The sequence below is a fragment of the Psammomys obesus genome, unplaced genomic scaffold, assembly GCF_907164565.1.
Source record: "Psammomys obesus unplaced genomic scaffold, mPsaObe1.curated_primary_1811, whole genome shotgun sequence".
Classification (NCBI taxonomy): domain Eukaryota; kingdom Metazoa; phylum Chordata; class Mammalia; order Rodentia; family Muridae; genus Psammomys; species Psammomys obesus.
In genome coordinates, this window is record NW_026593286.1 from 42,964,027 (window position 1) to 42,984,976 (window position 20,950).

The window sequence follows — 20,950 nt, forward strand, 5'->3', positions numbered from 1 at the left end:
TAAGATAAGTTTTTGGTTTTGTTTATATTCTGGCTGGTGGTTAGTGTAGAAAACCTGCAAAACGTCGGATAGCTAACCTATCCATTCTCTTCTCTATATTATGTAAATATAAAATTCATGAATTCTATAATAACACACAACCCTTAAGACTACCATGCTCACTAATAACCAAATTGGGGTAGAACACAAAACTGCACTTTCTCAGGGAAGCCATTTTGACCAATAGCAGTGTTGAAGCACCCATCAATGGAGAAAGCCTAGCAGCTCAGTTCCTCTCGGCCTTATCTACTACTCACAGGAGGTCCTTGAGCACCAGCATGTCCCTGTGGTCCAGGTTCCCCTCTTTGTCCTGGAGAGCCATTTGAGCCAGGGGAACCTGCAGGTCCAACTTCACCCTAAAGAATCAAATCCAAAAAGTCAGTTTTGCTTTCCACTTCTAATAACTTAACTTACACCCCAGTTCTGTTTAAGTTTATTTCCCTAAAACTATAGTTCTTTGGCTATATACTAAAATTAAAGCAAAAGTTCCTTAATCATAAGAACAGAGAACAAAGGGAGGTATGGGTCTGGTCATTTTCTACTTGTTTCCCAGAAAGGACCAAAAACAACAACAACAAAACCGAAGCCCTCAGAAGAGATAACACATATGAATCGTTAACATATGTGTGTGTGTGTGTGTGTGTGTGTGTGTGTGTGTGTGTGTATATATACACACACACAGAGAGAGAGAGAGAGAGAGAGAGAGAGAGAGAGAGAATCATTTAAATTGAGGCTTTAATGGTCTTTGTATACATTTGATTATTTTACAAGTCAACTTTTGGGAAGCAATCAATGTGTTTTTTGTCTATAAGATATTACACATTCTTCTAAAGAACTACATGCTTACCTTAGCACCAGGGGATCCAGGGAATCCTGCAGTTCCAGGAGGACCAGGAGGACCCTAAAAATAATGTACAGCTTATATATAATGAAAATTGGTTAGACTGAGCATCTAGAATAATCTTCAAATGAAACCTCCAGGAAATGATACATGACCAACCTAAAATACAGAAGACACTACGTAAATGAAATAGGGTTTGCCTTTCACACATGACTATTCTATAGAGAAGCATTGTGTAAGATAAGAAAAGAGTTAAATCTGAGGTGAGGACATCCGTATTTCTCTCCACTTCTTCATAAATCCTGTGAATGTGCAGGATACTCACCTCTGAGCTTTTGTACTCTTCTTTGCACAATAGAGGTAATATCACCACCTCTTTTGCATGAATCTTACTTGACATATCCAATTCTGGATATTAAACACAAGTGCCATATACATGCCAAAAAGTGACTGAAAATACGTGGCATGGCTAGAAGACGGTGTTGTTTATAAGGTCAGTATCAGTTTGAATTGTATCTTGATGGATACTATTGAGTACTGGGCCTACAAATTGTTTCCATTGTAAGAGACAATATGGGTTTGCTATATATTAATAATATGACAATAACACATATACTCCTCAATCTCTAAGCATTGTGGACACAGCAGGATTAGATGCAAAGTTACTCACTGGTTGGCCATCACTGCCCCGAGCACCATCATTGCCTCGAGCACCCTAAAAGAGAGAAGTTTGTCTCAATTGTTGTCTCAATTATGAAAGGTTATGTAAAGGCAATGTTAGATTACATTTTGAGCTCAGTTACACTGAATTCTCCTTAAATATGGAAAGAAGTTTGTCTCAAAAATTGTCCTAATTACAAAAGGTTAATTACAAATAATGTTATAACTGCAATTCAAGCTCAGTTGAACTGAATTTTTCTCAAGCATATTAAGATACAGTTACTCATCACATATTTTTAGAGTCAGTGTTAGAATGTTGAGGCACCTCACTGGTGTCCCGTAGCATGCCTGGATTCTGGGTTTTTAGAAATGAATGCAGATATTTGGTTTCATTGATGAATGAATAAAACGGACACCTCCACCTCATTCTAAATGATCAGCAGAAGTAGCAAATACACCACATTCTTTTCCATAGCATTCCCGCCAAAGCTTGACTGAGCTGAACTTGAGTTTTTCATGAAAGGCAACCTGTGCTTTATCTGGGTAACACTGGCAATACTCACAGCGGCTCCGGGAAGGCCTGGCCGTCCTCGCTCACCAGGAGCCCCTCTGGGACCCTACAGGTAAAAGTAAAAGTATGATCTTACTGTAAGCCTAGCATGTGTGAGAACATCTCAAAAGGAGAAAGGAGAAAGGGTTGGATGGCTAATACAAATACTGAACAGCATATGAGAGGAAACATAATTACCATGGGGCCAGGAGCTCCATTTTCTCCAGGAAGACCATTTTCACCCTAGAGATATACAAAATGTTACTATTTTGTATTACAGATACTTTGACATGACATTACAAATATTGTATCTTAGAAAATTCTTTAGTAATATCAAACAGTTATAAAACATTTAATTTTAGGTACTAGATAATTAAATTTCTGTATTTTAAATACTCTAGGACTAAGCATATTATTCATTAGTCACACTGGAGTGCACAGATATTTCTCTGCCAGATTCTCTGTTATCAGCTTTCACGGAAGCTTTGAGGGGGCTATGCCAATAATGACATATATGTAAAGACAATGTTAGGCCCCATAAAATAAATGATAGCATAATTCCAAAACTGAAAATGAGTTCACTTATTTGTGTGATGCAACTCACCTTCAGTCCAGGAGCACCCGTATCGCCCTTTTCTCCATTTCGGCCATCAAAGCCCTAGACATTTTAAAACAGAAAAATTATTAAAAATTTGTTAACAATTCAAAATGGTTGTTAAGTTTTACATTAGAAGAAGACAGGGAACATAACAGGGGCTTAACACAGAGGGCCTCTAAGAGAATCTACTGATTGAGGTAGAGGCTGAGAGTCAGCCAAACTTTGGGCAGAGTTCAGGGAATCTTATGAAAGAAGGGGGAGATAGAAAGACCTTTAAGGAACAGGAGCTCCGAAAGGAGACCAACAGAGCCAAAAAAGAAAAAGAGAAAAAAAACTGAGTCCTAGAAGCCCTGAAGAGAAAGAGACCCCCCCAACCAAGGACAATGCATGGAGAGTTCCTAAAACCCCAGCTCAGATGTAGCCTATAGACTCAGTCTCCAAGTGGGGTCCCTAGTAAGGGGAACAGGGGCTGTCTCTGACATGAACTCAGTGGCAGGATCTCTGATCACCTCTTCCTGGGGGTGGGGGGGATGTGCAACCTTGCCAGGCCACAGAGGAAGACAATGCAACCAATCCTAATGAGACCTGATAGGCTAGGGTCAAATAGAAGGGGAAGAGGATCTCCCCTATCAGTGGACTAGGGGAGGGGCATAACAGGAGAAGAGGCAGGATGGGTGGGTTTGGGAGGAGACAAGGGAGGGGCCACAGCTGGAATACAAATTGAATAAACTGTAATACATGATAATAATGAAAACAAACAAAAAATTTCATTCCTGGTCTTTATTATATATGACTATCTGTAATGCTAATTTAAAAAATGTAAAGTATTTTGTACAGCTGAGGATATCTGGCATAGTTTTATTTGAAAATAATTAAAAATAATGAGAAAGTTCAATTTAGTCTGATTAGAACATTAAGCACAGAAGATTAAAACATAGTTTAGTAAATTTTGTTCTTAGGTTGATAGATTTTGGAATTGGTTGATTTTACCTAATGTTTTATTAAAAACAAAGATGTTCTGTCCATTTATAAATTATATCTAAATACATGATTAGGCTTAGGACCACTTACCCTGTGACCTTTCATACCAGGGAATCCAGGCATGCCAGCTGGGCCTTTGATACCCTAAAAGTAATTCATGGGAAAGATGCTAATTAACATTCAAAAAAGATAAATATCTAGTGATAAAATGCATTAACTTTAATGTTTAGTTCAATTTGATTATACATTTTTAAATACTTGTTGAAATACTTGTGACTATTGTAAGAAGTTTACCCAGTGCATACTTACTGGAGGTCCAGGCAGTCCACGCTCTCCAGGTCGTCCAGGTCTCCCTGACTCTCCCTAGATAAAGAAATAAGGAATATATAAAGGCTTATGTACAGAGAAATGTGATGGCGTGAATGGGGAGTAGTCTAGTTGAACTGAACATACAGTTGTGAGATCAGATTTTTTTCCAATTATTTAGTTATTTGAGACAGAATCTTCTAGATAACCCTGGCATTGCTGTACTTCTGAACCTCCCACGCCCACCTCTAGAGTGTTGGGATTACAGGTGACTGTCACTTGCTCAGTGTGACATCAGTTGTCTTATTAGAAGGACCGAGGGAGACTCCTCCCACCTTGACATAACCTATGAAGAAACAATGCAGACATCTTGCATCTCTGAAATATTTGGATCTCTCTCAAGTCAATGAAAGGAATTTACCATTAAAAATTAGATGAGGAAAAAAGAGAATACTTAATATTTATAAAATACGCTTGTAAAGTAATGATATCAATACATTAATTCTATATGAAAAAAAGGAAAGAAAAAATAGTTACTCCTGGAATGAAAATGAAGTGTATCTGAGGGTTCCATTAGTTTAGAATTCATCAAATATTGTATAACTTTGCAAGTACAACAGGGATTACTATTTAGATAAGATAATAATATCCTGAAAAGTGAAAAAAAAAAAAAAAACAACTCTCCTATAACAGTGATTCAGACATATAATGTTTTACAAGATTGCTAATGAAGGTCGCAGCAAGAGAACCCGACGCCCCCTGTACCCCAGAAGTACTGACCAGTGCTGGCTACAACCCTTATGAAAGGCAGTTTCAGAACTAGGTTATTCAATACAAAATGTTGTGGGAAAGCCTCCAAGTCCTAATATGAGCTAAAATGTTTGTTTGATACTTCATTTTGGAAAAGGGTTTTTATTTCTAAGATTCATCTATAATGGCACACAGTATAGACAGTTTATCATTTAAGTTGAAATTTGCTATATTTCTATTCAACCTACAAATACTTACATCCTTTCCAGCAGGACCAGATGGACCAATAGCACCAGGAGGTCCTGGAGGGCCCTTAAAGAAGGAAAATAACAGATTTAATCAAAATTTTCTGTAACATTTTGTTGTTGTATGTTAAGTTCATTCTGGAAGGAAACCTGACTTTGAAACATCCTTTTGTCATTCTTATCATAGAAATTACACTGAATTATTACTATACCTTCATTATATTTAATTTACTGTTGATTAAAATTTAGTGAAAAATTTAAATTTGTATCTATATCTTATACTAAATATTTTTTATTTTTTATATTTTGAGTAATTGACTAAAGAAAAGATAAATACATTTCTCTAAACTTTGAAATAGTTTATTAACATAACATTCATCTTATTTTCTGCATATTTATATAGCATGTGGTTCTAGAAGACTATCATCTTTATCTCTACTGTATACAGATGCATGTATGCACATAGGCACATTGGTAGATTAGATACAAGGGGAATTCACAGAAACTTTAAACATGTATTTCCTAGGTAGGGCATTTTGTTAACACTAGTAAGTGAATGATTTTGGTGGCTAACCAGCCAGGAATCTCTAAAATCTTTGAGTTCACCTCAAACACCACACAATGCTAAATTATGTAAAAATTCAAGCATCCATGTAATCTACACTCTAGATGAACCCATGAGTGTCACTGAAACTGATGATAAGTATCAGAGGTGAAGTGAATTGTCAATGTGATACTTAAGTGTTACTTACTGCAGGACCAGCTTGGCCAGGCTCACCAGGTGGACCTTGGTACCCGGGAGAACCCTGAAATAGAATAACAGCGTAAATATATTTAAAGCAACAAGAACTTCACATGAGTGACCTACATCTTGGTGATTACTGAATGTGAGCAGAATTTTTATTACATTTTATGATAATTTAAAACATTTTTCAGGATCAGAAAAAAGTTAACATATTCCATTAGATTAAGTTCATTGAAACTTAAATTCAATGGTTCTGAACTCAAAGGCATATTGTGGACAAATTAAACAAGTATTTTAATTTTACCAAGGTTGTAATTGCTAATAATTGTTGGGGAATGAAATAAATACTGAATTGTAACATTTAAAAATAATTAGTTTTTTGGTTGCAACTTATTTATTTATTTGGGATTGTGGATGCTGAAATGGCTGAATTACCAATGTCTACATTAGCTTGATTCATGTATTCATGAAGAAGAAAACACCAGAATAAATTATACTTACAGGAGAACCAGGATGTCCAGAAGAGCCAGGAGGACCTGGGGGGCCCGGGGGACCCTGGAATGTGAATTTGAATGATAAACACAGAGCAGATAAACGTAACGCACTTTGCACAGGGTGATATCTGTTCAGACATGATGCCAAAGTGCTTTCGAACATGCACAACCATATCTTGTTATCTGATAACAAGCCTGCATATGCGTAGTGCTGTGAGATTTCTAATAAAGAATTTGTACATGAAAGCCTTTCTCAAGATGAAATTGGAAAGTCAACCTAGAAAATTGATTATTGATAATAATGTTAACCTTAACCCCTAAGAAAGTGAATTCAGAGGGAAGAGAGTCAGCATAAACTGTGATGAAAATCTCTATAAAATTTCACTGATAACTCTCTTTGTTGTAAACAATTTCTTGTCCTTTGGCTAAGCATAATGTGAAAAACGTCTTTATACCGTAGATCTTATGATAGAAGTTTCTAATGTAACCATGTCAGCCAACTCCAAATGTGAAGGCTTATATACAAACATGAACCATTACACATGTGGCACTCACAACTGAAAACCAATCCTCATTCAGAAATGCGCGCTGAACTAGAAGACCGGTAGTATACTATTTGTAAATTCTGATGGCAAATTTTAAGTTAAATTAGGTTATGTTTCTGGAATGTCTATAAATGGTGGTTTTATTTAGCTTTGTGTATCTTATTAAAGGAGGATTTATAACATGAGTGTAGTAGCAACCAATTTTCAGAAAAATAATTGATTCTCTATGTAATTTCCAAATATTTCAAAAATATCACATCAAAAACTGTAGAAAATTGTAATCATGTATATTTTTTCAATTTTCTTTTTACAAATTACAATAAGCCTTCAATATGACTTTTGGAACTACTGAGAATTTTCCCTTTAACTTTAGAAGCCACAAATCCATTGGCATAATGTATTTATTGTCAACACTGCTTCTGTTGCAGTGGACTATGGGCTTCAAAACTATTACAGTTCCCGAGAGCTAGTCCAGTGCAAAAGTCAGCAACACTGGTGACTTCAAGTCGAGATGCCAATGCTTCCTGCTGTTATTAAAACTCTGGGTCATTTACATTTGGAAAGTTTTTCAAGGTTAAGGAAATTGAACATAGAAGTTCAATGACTTCTAAAAGTATTTAATACTTGACTTAAAGCTTGGAGGAAAGATGGACTGTGATGTTGAACATTCATGACTTAAACTATCATTTACAATATAAAATGATAGTTTTACTGAACAAAAAGATGAAAAGAAGATGTTGTGCAACTTGGGTGGAAAGATGAAAAGTGGAACAAGCTGTAGCAAAACTGCATTCAATTAGACACTGTATGAGGTAAGTACGGCCCCCTGGTGCAGATGGGCATGAGGAAGTAGCAATATGGCAGGACATGAAATGCCACAAGGAGGAAATGAGTTAGGATAGAAGAATCATGAACAGATTGCTGTTTTCTCTTCCAATCTTGGTAGTCAATGAACCATTTTGTACAATCCCGTGATAATGTTGTGTTTTCTAGAAGAACATCACTCAAGAGTTCAGAAACAAAGGCTAGGTGATATCTGAAAATGTTCAGAAACATTTGTACTTACAGCTGGCCCAGGATAGCCACCCATTCCTCCTACTCCCGACTTGACATCATAGGAGTCAAACTGGGGAGAATAGTTCTGTAGCAAAAAGATCAAGTACATAGATGAGATCACATTAATACAAAGAACATAGTTTTTCAAAACATTTAGAACAAGTGCATATAGCACATATTGCTCGCTGATAGATCTCTGCATGTCAGATGTTACATGTATATCTTGCTTATTGTGTCTCTTTGTGACTTTAAATATTAGACAACCTACAGAAAGACTTGCTTGTGTAATGTATGAAGATTTTAACCAACTTAAAATGAAATGAAATGAAATGAAAGCCGCCCCCTTCAATCTGGCCTTAAATGCTATTACTGAAACCATTATTTCAACATAATGGTTATAGCGTTACACACAGAGTCACTGAATATTTAAGAAAAAAAGAACTTTGAAGTCACAGGATTCAAGTCTCTAATCTCCAACCAATCATTGGGTGGTAAAATTATTTTTTCAAGAGGCCAATAAAATTAATTATATATATTGATTACATGTACATATATATGGCCTGACTTAATATAATAAAAGCTGAACCCCTCACCAAATAAACATTGAACTACCTATACAGCTGAACTTTATAGTACTTATATTCTTGGATATTTATTTTATGTGCAGACTGATTCTGCCTGATTCAGAAGAAGGTGCGCATTAAGGCTGAACAGAAGCAGCTACAGAAGCACAGGCTGTTCTGTTTATCTGAATTCAATGCACAGCTTTCCAAGCTGCTAACCACCTAGTGTGCAAGCCTCCGAAAACTGGAGTTAAGTTTGTGTTAGGGGTGGAGTAGGGAAAACAGCGCTTTCTAAATATGTATGTTAACTGTTTTAGGAACTGATAGTCTATTTATTAAACAGAGTGAGTATAACATATACATGCTGAGATGCTGGGACATTTCAGGATAGAGTAGCAATCACATTACATGGTGACAATGGACTATTTTTGAAGCTCTTAGCATATAGAAGCACTAAATTAAGATTTATTAAATATAGAAAAAACAGAGGACAGAAGTTGCCATCGTAAGATGTAATATAGCCCAAATAAAGATAAATTAAGTCACTTATATGGAGAAGAATTTAATTCTGTCATTTCTTACCGTCCCACCAGTTGGACATGATTCACAGATTCCGGGGGCTCCAGGAGGACCTGGGAGACCTGGTTGGCCTGGCAGGCCAGGGTCGCCATTTCTCCCGGGAATGCCAGGAGGGCCCTAACAAAATAAGGCAAAAATAAGCAAAACAGGTAAAATGAAGTGATTCAAAATCATTTTTAAGAATTTGCTTCCAGGTTTTATCAAATTAATTATTAGTATAATAATCTGTCCTTGGGATAAGTGAATTTCAAACTAAGTCTTGTGAATAATTGAAGCTTATCATTTTTCCTTTGTATCTTAAACTGTGTATTGTTTTTCAAATTGACAAAGAAATGAAGACTTGCAGATATAGGAAAATTGAATCTTTACATGTATAGCTGTAGATTTTGTTTGACTTTGACCTCATTTTCAAATATGCAGGACAGAAGAAAATTCAGAAAAATGAAAGTTCACACTGAACAAGAGAAACCAGCTCTTCCTAGAAATATCATTAGCAACTATTCTCTTGGGAAGATGTTACTTACTGGATCTCCCTTGGGGCCTTGAGGTCCTTGACCATTAGGAGGTACAGGAGCCTATAAAGTGTAAATGATACAGAGATTAATCTATGTCAACTATGGCATAATTTACACCTTTATTTCTTAAATATGATTATACCCAATCCCCTGTGTTCAACTAAAAGTGACATCATTTATTTGTGATGGCAACATGCCTGCTTGACAGGCATGACTTGACATTCCTTTCAAGACTCTATGCTGTAGATGTTATTAATATGTTTCAATGAGAATCTGGGAGATGTAGTTTTTGCAAACTTAATGTGTTCTATAGACTCACAGGAGTTGAAGGCTGTGGGCATATTGCACAACATTCTCCGAATGGGATCTCTGGGTTGGGGCAGTCTAGTGGCTCGTCATCACATATTATGTCATCACAGAGGACAGATCCTGAGTCACAGACACATATTTGACATGGTTCTGGCTTCCAGACATCCCTAGACTCATAGGACTGACCAAGGTAGTTGCATCCCAATTCATCTGTGGGAAGATAAATGAGAATATATGGCACTTTAAAAACTGTTTTGACAAAATGTTTTTGGTTTTGGTTATGCAGTCATGACTATTTATAAAGTAGAACCAAAATGAAGAAAGTTTGGAACAAATAATTTCTTCATTTCATTAAAAATAAATTATATTTTCCTTATATAATTGCTAAGGTACCAATGCACTAACATAAAATCAGCATGTCACAATTTTCTATAAAATCAATTGTTTTTCCTTTATTTATATTAAAAACTTGACAGCAGTGGATACAACACAAACATTCAAACTTATTTATTAATTATACAAATGAAAATAAGCATTATTTACTCAATTGCTATCCTATGCTTTAACAGCAGATGGAAGCATTCAACTAAAAGGATGATTTTTGTTACTAATTCTGGTACCTTCTGGATTTTATTAACCTACTTGAGAAATCCATGGGAAAACTAAGCTAATCTTGGCAGCATAAAACTCTTCCAGATTGGAGAGAGAACTAACAAAGCTGATCGTGTGTTGAATGTCACTGCTAGCTCTGTTGGACATTAGTGGGTCAACATTATATGATATAATGTATTACATATCAGACATGAACAAAAGAATTTTCAAATTTTCCAAAATAAAGTGATACTTTAAAGCAACTATTGGCAAAGAATAAGTAGAAAAAATAAAATCATGAGTCATGACCTGTATATTTGTGGCTTACTATGACTTTGTTCTTAATTATATGCAAGAAATTGAAATTTCAGCAGCCATTCATAGTGACTCAACTTAGGTCATGCCAAAATAAAACTGGTCTTTAAGTGTTAACTGTGTAGTATGGTTAAATGCAGCTTGAAAATTATTATGATAGCTTGCCAATAATGAATGAATAAATAATAAGTTCTCAAACATCTGCAAACAATTTTGAATGTAAATAATGTCTTGTTGAGTTCTTTGACATTTCTTTCAGACAGTTAACCTTTTATTTTCTCATAAGCCCACTGGAATTTAAAATTTCTGTTCCTGGATTTTCATATTTAGATACTTTAAATCATCTAAAACACAACCATTTAGAGAAATTTCAGAATATTCTGTCTCTACAGCCTGTGGAGTTGCTTCCATTTCTCATTTATATATGTGTGCCATTACTTTAAACATGTTATAAAATAGCTCAAACTTCTTGTATGAATCAATTCAATACCTATTTTTTGTCTCAAAATTTACTGATGTAACAGCTAATAAAAAACAAAAGAGTGGCTGTTCTACTGTTATTTTCAATGTAGCAAAGTTGCCTAAAGAGCACAACTTCATTCTCAGAGACTGTAAAGCTGAAGACCAAACTGCTTAGCTCCATGTAAATGAGGCAGGGCTATGTGGAAGGTGCTATTTTTGGAGAAGGGGCTAAGTACTAAATCAATTTGTGTTTATCTAGAACTGACATTTTGACTTAAAGAACTGTGTTCAATTGGTTGGCAGTAAAAATAAATAAATAAAAGATTAAAGTGCTGAGATGGAAGACTTTTCAGTGAAAACACTAAAATCCTTGCATGATTTTTAATGTGAATCATTTTACAGTTTCTCTCAGTTAGACTGACAAATTCTAATAAGATTAGATCCAACTTAGGATATTCTCCTTGAACATGGTGGATGTCAAACTGCCTGACCTTGACCCTTTGAAAATACTAGTGGTTTATGCTAATGATTCTTTCAGCAATTTATCTTTGCTTCAGAAATATATTTCCACATTTAATAAAGCATAAAGGTTATTAAAAGGAGTTATTGGTTGCACATGCTAAATTAAAGATAAAGTGGCAGTTAAGTATCTTATATTTTAAAAGACATTGTATGTTCTTAATTGGTCTTGGAGTTAGCATAAAGCTTTTCTCTTCTCCATTCTTCCACCCATGTGTTTATCTTATAGAGGATATTCTCACATCAGAAGAAATACAGTATTTATTATTTGTTCTGAACACTGTATTTGACTCATTAATGAATAAGTTCAACTTAGAGTTACATAACAGAAAATTGTTACTTGACTTCTTGTTTCAAATAAGATTAGAAATCTTATTGAGTACTTTAAAATGCAGAGACTTCAATATAATTATAAACAGATCTTAGTACATCTTTTGTATTTTTCTTTTAATATCTTTAATGTATTTAATTAATATATAGAATCATAAAAACTCTACAGTTAATGGGGTTTCATGTACTATATTGACACACATATATATGTATTATGTTTAATCCAGATTAAGCATATTTCTCTCTTCTAATATTTGTGATTTATGGTAAAAACTTTCAAATTACTTCTACATAGCTTTCAAAATGCATCATACACCAGAATTTCTTAGTGTTTTCTAATGGTCATGTAGTTTCCATTGGCATCTATTCTGCATAATCTACAATTCTTCTTTCCCTTCCTTCTGCCTCTAGAGACCACAATTCTATTCTTAATGTGACCCTAATTTTTCTCTCTTTCTTTCCTTCCTTCCTTCTTTCCTTTCTTCCTTCCTTCTTTCCTTCTTTCTTTCTTTCTTCCTGGTTTTTGTTTTTGTTTTTCGAGACAGGGTTTCTCTGTGTAGCCTTGGCTATTCTAGATTCACTTTGTAGACCTCAAACTCACAGAGATCTACCTGCCTCTACCTCTGAGTGCTGGCATTAAAAGTGTGTCCCACCATGCCTTGCTGACTTCTTTTGTTTAATCTGCTAGTAACATTTAAAATGATATTGTATGTATTCTTTTGCTTTAGAAAGTTATGTTCTTCTACATAAACAGAAAATGTTGGGATGCCTAAAAAATAAGAATTAATTAATGTCTTTAATTTGTTACCACAATTTACTTCACACCTATTTGAAACAAAGATGGCTTGCTTAAAAAAATCAAATTCCGAAAAGTCACGAGTAGATATTGCAGCTGAAAGCCAGCAGTTCTCACCCTATTTCTTTTAGTCATCTTTGTTTTAAAAAGGAGTGTTGTACACTTTCTTCAGATTTATTATCTCACACTGACCACCGACTGGTAGCACTGTAATATACGAGAAGCAGAGCGTCTTCTACACATACCGCATGACCCTAACTTTAGAGTCAAATCAGGAAAGCCATGTTAAGGCAGAGAACAAGGACATTTTCTGGAATGTCTTAACTTTGCAGCATTTAAAGGTTGGATAACACCTGACATCCAGTGCTAAGAACTTCACACTGTCCCTTTCATTTATTATGGCGCTGTGTCGAGGGAGGCTCTGAGAAAAAGGAAGCTGGATGCTTTTGTAAAAAATCATTAATAAGAGACAATAACATTTTCAATTCTGGACAAAGTAATAGAACAGGATGATAGGAACTGCACTCGGGATCTGTGCAAGCACAATATGTACTCTGAGCTTCTGAACCATCTCTCTAGCTTCAGGCAAAGAAATGCTGAAGAGACAGTCTACTATTATTGTAGATGCAGTTCATTTTTAAAGTTGTTTTACACGAATGGGTAGATTCTGATCATTCTTCTTCCCACAAAGAGAACTCTAGGAATCATTAATTTAGGTGTTCCTTTGTTGTATTCTCTATAGGCGTATGGTTTCTATGTTAATTAGAAAATTCCTATAACTTGGTTTATATTTATCTTGTCAAAAATAAAAATAGATAAATAGAACATTAAAATATACATGATTATCAAAGATTGTAACTATAATACAATCTGCAAAATTATGAAAATATTTAATATATTTAACTTATTCTATAGCAACTTTAATTTTATACTTTGAGAATGCAGATTTTCATGTATTCTTCCTTATTACTACATGGCTAATACTTTATATTTTCAAAGTGTAATTGACAATGTTTGGCACAACTAATACTAGACCAAGCCTGTGTTCCAGGCACTGTTCTTGAGTGGCTGACATATTTTTGTTTTCTTTCAAATCATGGTAGCCATCTATAACCTAGGCTAACTCTGAAATCGCAGTCTGAGTTTCTAGATTTCTGGGAAGGCAGGCACAGGTGTGCACCAGACTGCTGGGAATGCAGGTGTTCATCCTTATATCTGATGTTTTACAAGAACTTTATTACTTTCTTCCTGCATTGGAAGGACCTATTACCTGAATGTTGTCACAATCCTCAACATAGTCAGAGACCCTGAGACAAACTGAGTAATTTTCCAGATGAAACAGTTAAAGGAAAGCAGATTTGAATCTAGGACACTTTTCTGAAATCTGATACTCATAATTTCTTCAACTACATTTCTTTTTTGCTTTCAAACATAAGATAGGATGAAAGAGACCAGTTTCAACACCCTCTCCCATATGGTTTGTAAACTCTGTATCCTCAAGAGTACAAAGGCAGATTTTCACAGGAATAACAGTGATCTGCAAAATGTCTTTTCTCGGTTATCTTAAAATGGAAATAGTGTCATCTGGAGTTGAATCCTACTGTTTATTTCTCTTGACCTTTTGAAAAAGGTTTGTATTTCCAAGGCCACCCTGATGGCATCCAGACCACCAGCAAGATAAACTAGTGATTTGGAATCCAGGCATCTAGACAGACAAAAACAAAAGTAAGTTTTCCGCATCAGATGCATAGATGTATTTAGGATGTCTAAGGCACTAATATTCAACAAATATAGTTACTACAAGATTCATATTTATTAACTTCCAACTTGATTTCAAGTCTCCTTTGAGCGATACTTGGGCATTAGAAATTTTATGTAACATTATGAGTGTTTCTGTGAGAAATGTACCCTGTCTGCCTCTATAATAAAACACAGAAACAAAATGTCTCACAAGTATGTTACTGAAAAAGTCATGTTTCCATGCTAATTTTTAAATCTAATTTAAGTGTTAATTTTTTGATTAATCATGTTTTAATCTTACTTCTTTGGGACAATTTTAGTATTCCTCCCATTTGAACTTTCCATTTTCTTCATTTTAAGTGGTAGTGCTTGACCTCCACCATGGAAAAAGCGAGGCTTTGATTAGTAATCTGAATGGAATCCATTTGAGCAGTGTTTTTGTTAGGCTCAGGCAGAACTTCTATTGGTTAATGCAACTCTCCAACTGCAGCTAACAAATGACTGCTGCACAGCAAGCTAGCTCAGAGTTTCCACTGCCTTCCTGACAGACAAAGTTTCATGATCTAAAACTTTTAGATTAAAAAAAAAATACACTGTGGCTATTTTTTTTTTCTAAGTGTGGAAAATAATGACACTAAGAAACAAACCGAAACATTTTATAAGAATCAGCTTGCGAATTGCCAGAAAGTTACAGTGGGCTTGAAGCTTTACAAGATTGCCCCAGGTTCAGCAAAGGCAAGGGCATCTTTGATCTTCCCAGATCTAACTTACAAGCAATCAGCTTTGATGGCTTCAAGGTGGAGATACTAGGTAAATCTGTTACAAAGTGCACCTAGGAACTCTGCACTACCAAGTCATCCGTGGTAGACACCTCAGAGCTTCAGGAAGTGGAAGCCAGCTTTCCCCTCCAGGCCTGACCTGAGTCTGTAGGCATGAAACAGGCCTTTATGAAGACCTGGCTCTCTTTTAGTATAGACTAGAGTGCTGGACAAATCCCTTTAAGAACCCTGTGAGCAAACCAGCAACACGGAGTCTGCATTCTTTAATGGGCCTTTGCTCTCCACCTCTCTCCCAGTATGGTTTCAGAAGCGTTGCTCTCTTCCACAATGCTCAGGTGGTCCATCCTAGATCCAAAGTTTATGCTTTTTGTTCTCAAATCACTTAGCCTTTCATCAAATTTCAGTTACAATATTAACCCTGTCCTTTCCTGTTTCTAAGCTTTACTGTCAGTTACATGACTGATACTGAGAAATGTACATAATTGTGTGTTGCCTTATTAGAAATAAGGTTATTTCCAGTGACTTTACAATACATTTTATTCTATGGTTTCTATGTGTTTAATAACTGGGGCAACACAAACCAGAGAAACTTAAATGCTAATATTAGATATAACTTTCCTTTTAAACATAAAAACTCTTACAATACCAGTTAGCTTGTGTGTGAGTATGTCTGGGAACATTCCATCATCTACATTTCTTTTACTTATGGAAGCAGTGTTTAATTTTTAAAACTTTCTTCTCTCACACAAGATCCTATGGTACAACAGTCATGTTGGCTGGCGTTGGTTATGTAAATGGTGTCTTTAACTGTCAGCCACTAGGTGGCATGTTTTAGCACTTAAAAATCTGGCATGCTTATAAACCACAGGAAATATAAAACAGACCACGTTTTTCCATAGCTGGAATAAAATTCATGAATAAAGGAAGACTCGTACAGGTTTGCAAAGAGACCAAAATTCTTTGTGGAAATGTGTTTCTACTACAGAAAAATCCCATGAGTAGATTACAAGTTAGTGTCTAGTAGTTCTGTACAACTTCTAGGGTTTCTAGGGAACATGAGAGACAACCCATTTAGAGTTACGTGTATGTCCCCAGGGTGCTGAGTATCTGCTACCTACTGCAACCTCCCCAAAATTAATCATCCAGCAGGATTTTCACTAAAAACTTACAAGGAAAGTGTAAGATACACTCTTAAACCCCTTTCATCCTTCTTTGAGTTTTAAAGACATAAGCAAATGAGTTTGCAATGATGTTAAGATGATGAGTGATGAAATATGCTTTTTCTTACTGACATTGGATTGAGTAGAAACATATCCACTGTACCTCCATTATTTCTCATATTCCTATAAATGTTAGATATCTACAAATACTATGCTAATATTTTGAATTTAAGTCCCAAAGACATAGTTTAAAAAAAAAGATTCTGTAATTCTTCTCCCTGAAATCAGAATATCTTTATTGGGATGCTAGGGAATTAGTGTTCCCTTTACACCATGTCTATTGTTTTCTTAGGGAAGACAAGGGGTTGTTGCATCTTCCAGAAGGGCAAGATGGGGAAAGAAAGTGAAGACAGAAAGGTGAAGGAGAATTGAGCTTTCAAAGGAAAAGAAATGTGAGGTGAGGTGGGAAGGGGAGAGAATGAAACCAGAGGTGGAAGCAGAGATTCACTGGGAACAGCAGGGTGTGGCAAGAGAAGGGAAGTGTGAGGAAGGGGGGAGGTGGGCAAGCCCGGGATGGGGGAAGGGTGATGAACGAGGAAGGAAAACTGGGAGGAGAGTTTCTAAGGAGCCAAAGGGGTGGGGAGATAAGGAGGGAGAAAAGTCGGGGGTGGGGTGAGTTAAGGGGAAGAGAACTAAGGAACAAGAAATCCTCGGGTGTTCCTTTGCTGCTCTAGCCATGGACTGAATAAACAAAAATGTCAACGGGCTTTCTTTCCACCAACTCTTTCATATATAATTTGTGAAGGTAGCAAAGATTACACACAGTGGAAAAAGTAATACTCATGAAACATTTGCCAAAGCTAAAGGTTTAAATACAGACATGTTTGATAATGTGTAAAAAGAATAGCTAACAACTTCTTTTATCCATATTTAAGATTCATTCAAATCAACACATTTATTTTGAGAAAAGTGTACCTCCAGGTGTTTAGAATGATGAGGAACATATGCATTTGTTAAAAATTATTTAGTATAGAACGAGACAATTGCTTTTAATTTGGGGAACAAGAAAGTAAAGATCATTATATTGGTTACCAAAAATACATCAAGTCCGCTTTTTTGAACAAAGCTAGTACATTTACCTTGTTTGTAGAAAAGCAAAAATATTCTTATTAAAACATTTTATCTTCAGTAGTGGAAATCCCAGCTAGGCAGAACATGTGGAATATAAAAGAACCTTTGGCAAAGTTTTGAAGAAGTATGGATTAATCGACTGCACATTCTTAGAACACAATAAAAACAGAAACAATGACATGCTCTCAGCAGCTTGGGCTCATTTGAGGGAGGTCCATAGTTAGTCCACTGTTAGCATTTTACAGAACTACATAAAGGGACTCTATCAATCTTCTGGTATCTTCTTCTGGGATATTCGTACTTGAGGTATTTCTAGTGCATTGTTTTATTTGGAAAACAAGGCTAAATGTCCTACTCATGCAAAGAAAGCAGTGTACAAAGGAGAACATGAAATTATTACAAGACACCAATAAATTCCAGATGGCTTGGGAGCATTCCAAAATGTTCACAATGCAAGATGGGAGTACTTTAAAGCAATTAAAAAAACAAAAAAACAAACAAAAAAAAACAACCAAAAAAAACAACAACAACAACCAAAAAAAACATGAACAAGAAAACAAGTTAATTTAAGAACATTTTTATCTTAAACAACTCAACAATTTTCAAAGACACATATGCATTATCCTTTTTTAAAACAAATGTAGAAAGCAAAATTATGGCTAGCAAAACATTCCCCGTTAAGAGGCTAGACAGGAAATTCTTAAGAGGCTGATTTTTTCCCCTATGTGACTCTTTATAAGAAGTTAAGACAAAATTAACCCAGAAAGCCTGTTGAAGTCAGCATGAACTTACCTATGTTAGACTGTTGTGCCAAAATAAGGGTGGGATGAAGCAGAGTGAGAAGAAACCAGGTCCCACTTCGCGCAAAGCTCATCATGTCTAAATATCAGACATGAGACTCTTTGTGCAAAAGAGGAGAAAAGAAGAAGCAGCTCAAAGCAGCACCATCAGTTATTCCCTGCCCTTCAGCACCGGGCCCGTCATAAAACTCAGCCAGGGAGATTCCTCTGCTTTGGCCTTAAATAGGAAAAAGTTTGGCTTCCCTCACTTTCCAGCCCCTTTCTGAAATATGAGAGCAGCACCCATCCCCTCAGCAGTAAAAGCAATGATTAATATTTCTTTTCCCCTGTATAAAGGACACAACCCACAGAGTTAGAAAAACAGCACATCTGGAGCATGTGTACATCAGCCTGTGTATGTGTTTATAACATGCATTAGTCTTAAATACATATTTGCATGATAGAGACACATAGGAATGTGCTTTGTGCTAGTCTACAACAATTGTTTGTATGTTTTTAAATTTCTTTCTGCAACAGTAAAACCTGCTTGAATTTTGAAAAAGTGTTTGATTCTCATTCTAAGGCATGGTGATTTTGTGAATTATCTTCCTAGAGGACTTTTATGTTGGGGTTTTGCCAGAATCCACCCTGACTCAATTTAAACAGGCAACTGTAAGAGACTAACTGAAGGGAAAACCTTCTTCTGCCCTTGCACTCTCCCACCCACTCTGCATTCTGGATGTTAGATTGCAGGCAATTCTCACAAAGCTGGGTTTGAGCAGTGATGTTTTAATAGATGTTAAGAGATTGTTATCTGTTACTGTTTCCTGCTTTCCATTTCTCACAAATTTCTTAAGCAAGGCTGAGTGCTTCCCTGTAAGATTTCCAGTTTATGTGTTATGTGGGGAAGGTAGACAGGCTTTACTAAGGAAAAATTCAAACTTTTCCACATCTTGTCATTGTAAGAAACTGCAAAAGAGAAAGTTCAGTGTGTGGAATAAAAGAAATTCTAATTTCATCTCCATCAATATAAAGATTACTATAAGTAAGTCTAGAATCAGTCTTTTCTATGTTTATGTTCCAAGTCCTCATCTTAAGTGTTTTCTATGTCTTTCTAGATTTACTGAGGATTAAATACTACTATAACTCTTTAATTCAATTTCTTCAGAAAAATGTATTTATTAATCTTATTATGTTGTTGTTAATGACAAATTTATGTCTTGATACCTTAACCTTTAGCTTCTTATTCCTTCATTTATCTCTAAAATCTATAGTGGGCATTTCAATTCTAATGAAGGTTACATATGTTTATTTCTTTAGTCTTAACTTCTTGCAATTATGTCCTTTCTTTGTATGTACAATTGAAAATATTGCCCCAATTTCACTTCTTAAATGGTTCAGACAAAAACTTTTCTCTTTGGGAAAACCATCTCACTTAAAATTCTTTTTATCATTTTCTTTTTCCTAAGGTATAATACCATTTTTTTTAATATTTGTGTTTTATACACATCAATGTGATAAGCGTGGACAATGCCGCGCCTGCCTCCTAATAGCCCTGCTCAAAAGGAGCCCTCACTGAGATATTCAAGGGGGAAAGGTGGTGCCATTAAGTGACAGGAAGAAAGAAGATAGGACAAAATCCACCCCTTGTGCCTCTCCTGATTTCAGGTTGGGGAATGGCTGCCGGAAGAGGCAGGGAAAGTAACTGCTGAGAACGGCTGTGCTATTGGATCATAATGAAGGAACTGTCATCCGGTCTTCATCCTTCACTGAAACGGTTTCTGTTCAAACCAACTCAAACATTAGTTTTTCTTATGGAATCTTTGGAGTGTACAAATGCATATAAGTATATCTCTTTTATTTTAAGTGGTGAATAAACATTGAGATGTATTGAAATTTTTCAGTAGATAATTTTCGGTGTGAAAAATTAATAATGTTGCTTTAAAAATCTTGTATACCCTATTTCATGCATGCTATGCATAATTTCTATCACATTTTAAGTTTGTGTTAAAATTCTTAAAGCAGCCTTATATGCATAAGAAAAACTCACTACAGAACTATGGCTAATATTTTACAGATGTCGACATTGTTCTATTTTAAGGTTTTGGGAGAGACCTGGAGAACTTATTCTCCAGATTGTCTGGTTTATTATTCTTTTCTACCTTTAGTGTGTTTGGAGGTCCTGCTTCACAAGTCTTTGTGTTCTAAGACCTAGACCTTTGTTTCCTCATTTCGAGACAGAAGTGTTTCTTAGTGCAGTGTCCAAATGGGTGTGGATCTGAGCTGTTGTTCCAATGGCTCAAACACATGTCCTGGGAAATTGCATGAAGGCCCAGTGTGCTATTGTGGCCTACACAGATTTCTTCCTATACCTTTGTGACTTAACTGATATTAATAGGACATATAAAATGTGAGTTTGTTCTCTTCACTGCATCTGGAAACGTGACAAAGTAGAAATTCCTTCACCAGCTAAAGCAGTGCTCAATCTGCCTCTGGGAAAGAATGGCTGGAAAAATGAGGCAAAGCAAGGGTGTGGCAGATTATCAACCAAGAATTCAAGTCTTCAGAGGGA

At 35.7% G+C, this 20,950-nt stretch overlaps 1 protein-coding gene across 1 annotated transcript in view; it reads right to left on the reverse strand.

Moving 5' to 3' along the window:
- Col3a1 (collagen type III alpha 1 chain) overlaps positions 1-18,601 on the reverse strand; it is a 36,383-nt gene extending 17,782 nt beyond the window's left edge. Inside the window, exons 1-16 of the mRNA XM_055616861.1 lie at positions 18,392-18,601; positions 9,787-9,986; positions 9,477-9,527; positions 8,956-9,069; positions 7,821-7,895; positions 6,217-6,270; positions 5,723-5,776; positions 4,984-5,037; positions 3,979-4,032; positions 3,760-3,813; positions 2,695-2,748; positions 2,289-2,333; positions 2,104-2,157; positions 1,551-1,595; positions 887-940; positions 297-395 (exon numbers count right to left, since the gene is read on the reverse strand). Of these exons, the coding sequence (XP_055472836.1) occupies positions 297-395; positions 887-940; positions 1,551-1,595; positions 2,104-2,157; positions 2,289-2,333; positions 2,695-2,748; positions 3,760-3,813; positions 3,979-4,032; positions 4,984-5,037; positions 5,723-5,776; positions 6,217-6,270; positions 7,821-7,895; positions 8,956-9,069; positions 9,477-9,527; positions 9,787-9,986; positions 18,392-18,476 (1,146 nt within the window). The 5' untranslated portion in view covers positions 18,477-18,601. The remainder of the gene's footprint in view (positions 1-296; positions 396-886; positions 941-1,550; positions 1,596-2,103; positions 2,158-2,288; positions 2,334-2,694; positions 2,749-3,759; positions 3,814-3,978; positions 4,033-4,983; positions 5,038-5,722; positions 5,777-6,216; positions 6,271-7,820; positions 7,896-8,955; positions 9,070-9,476; positions 9,528-9,786; positions 9,987-18,391) is intronic.
- Between the last annotated feature and the right edge of the window lie 2,349 nt (positions 18,602-20,950).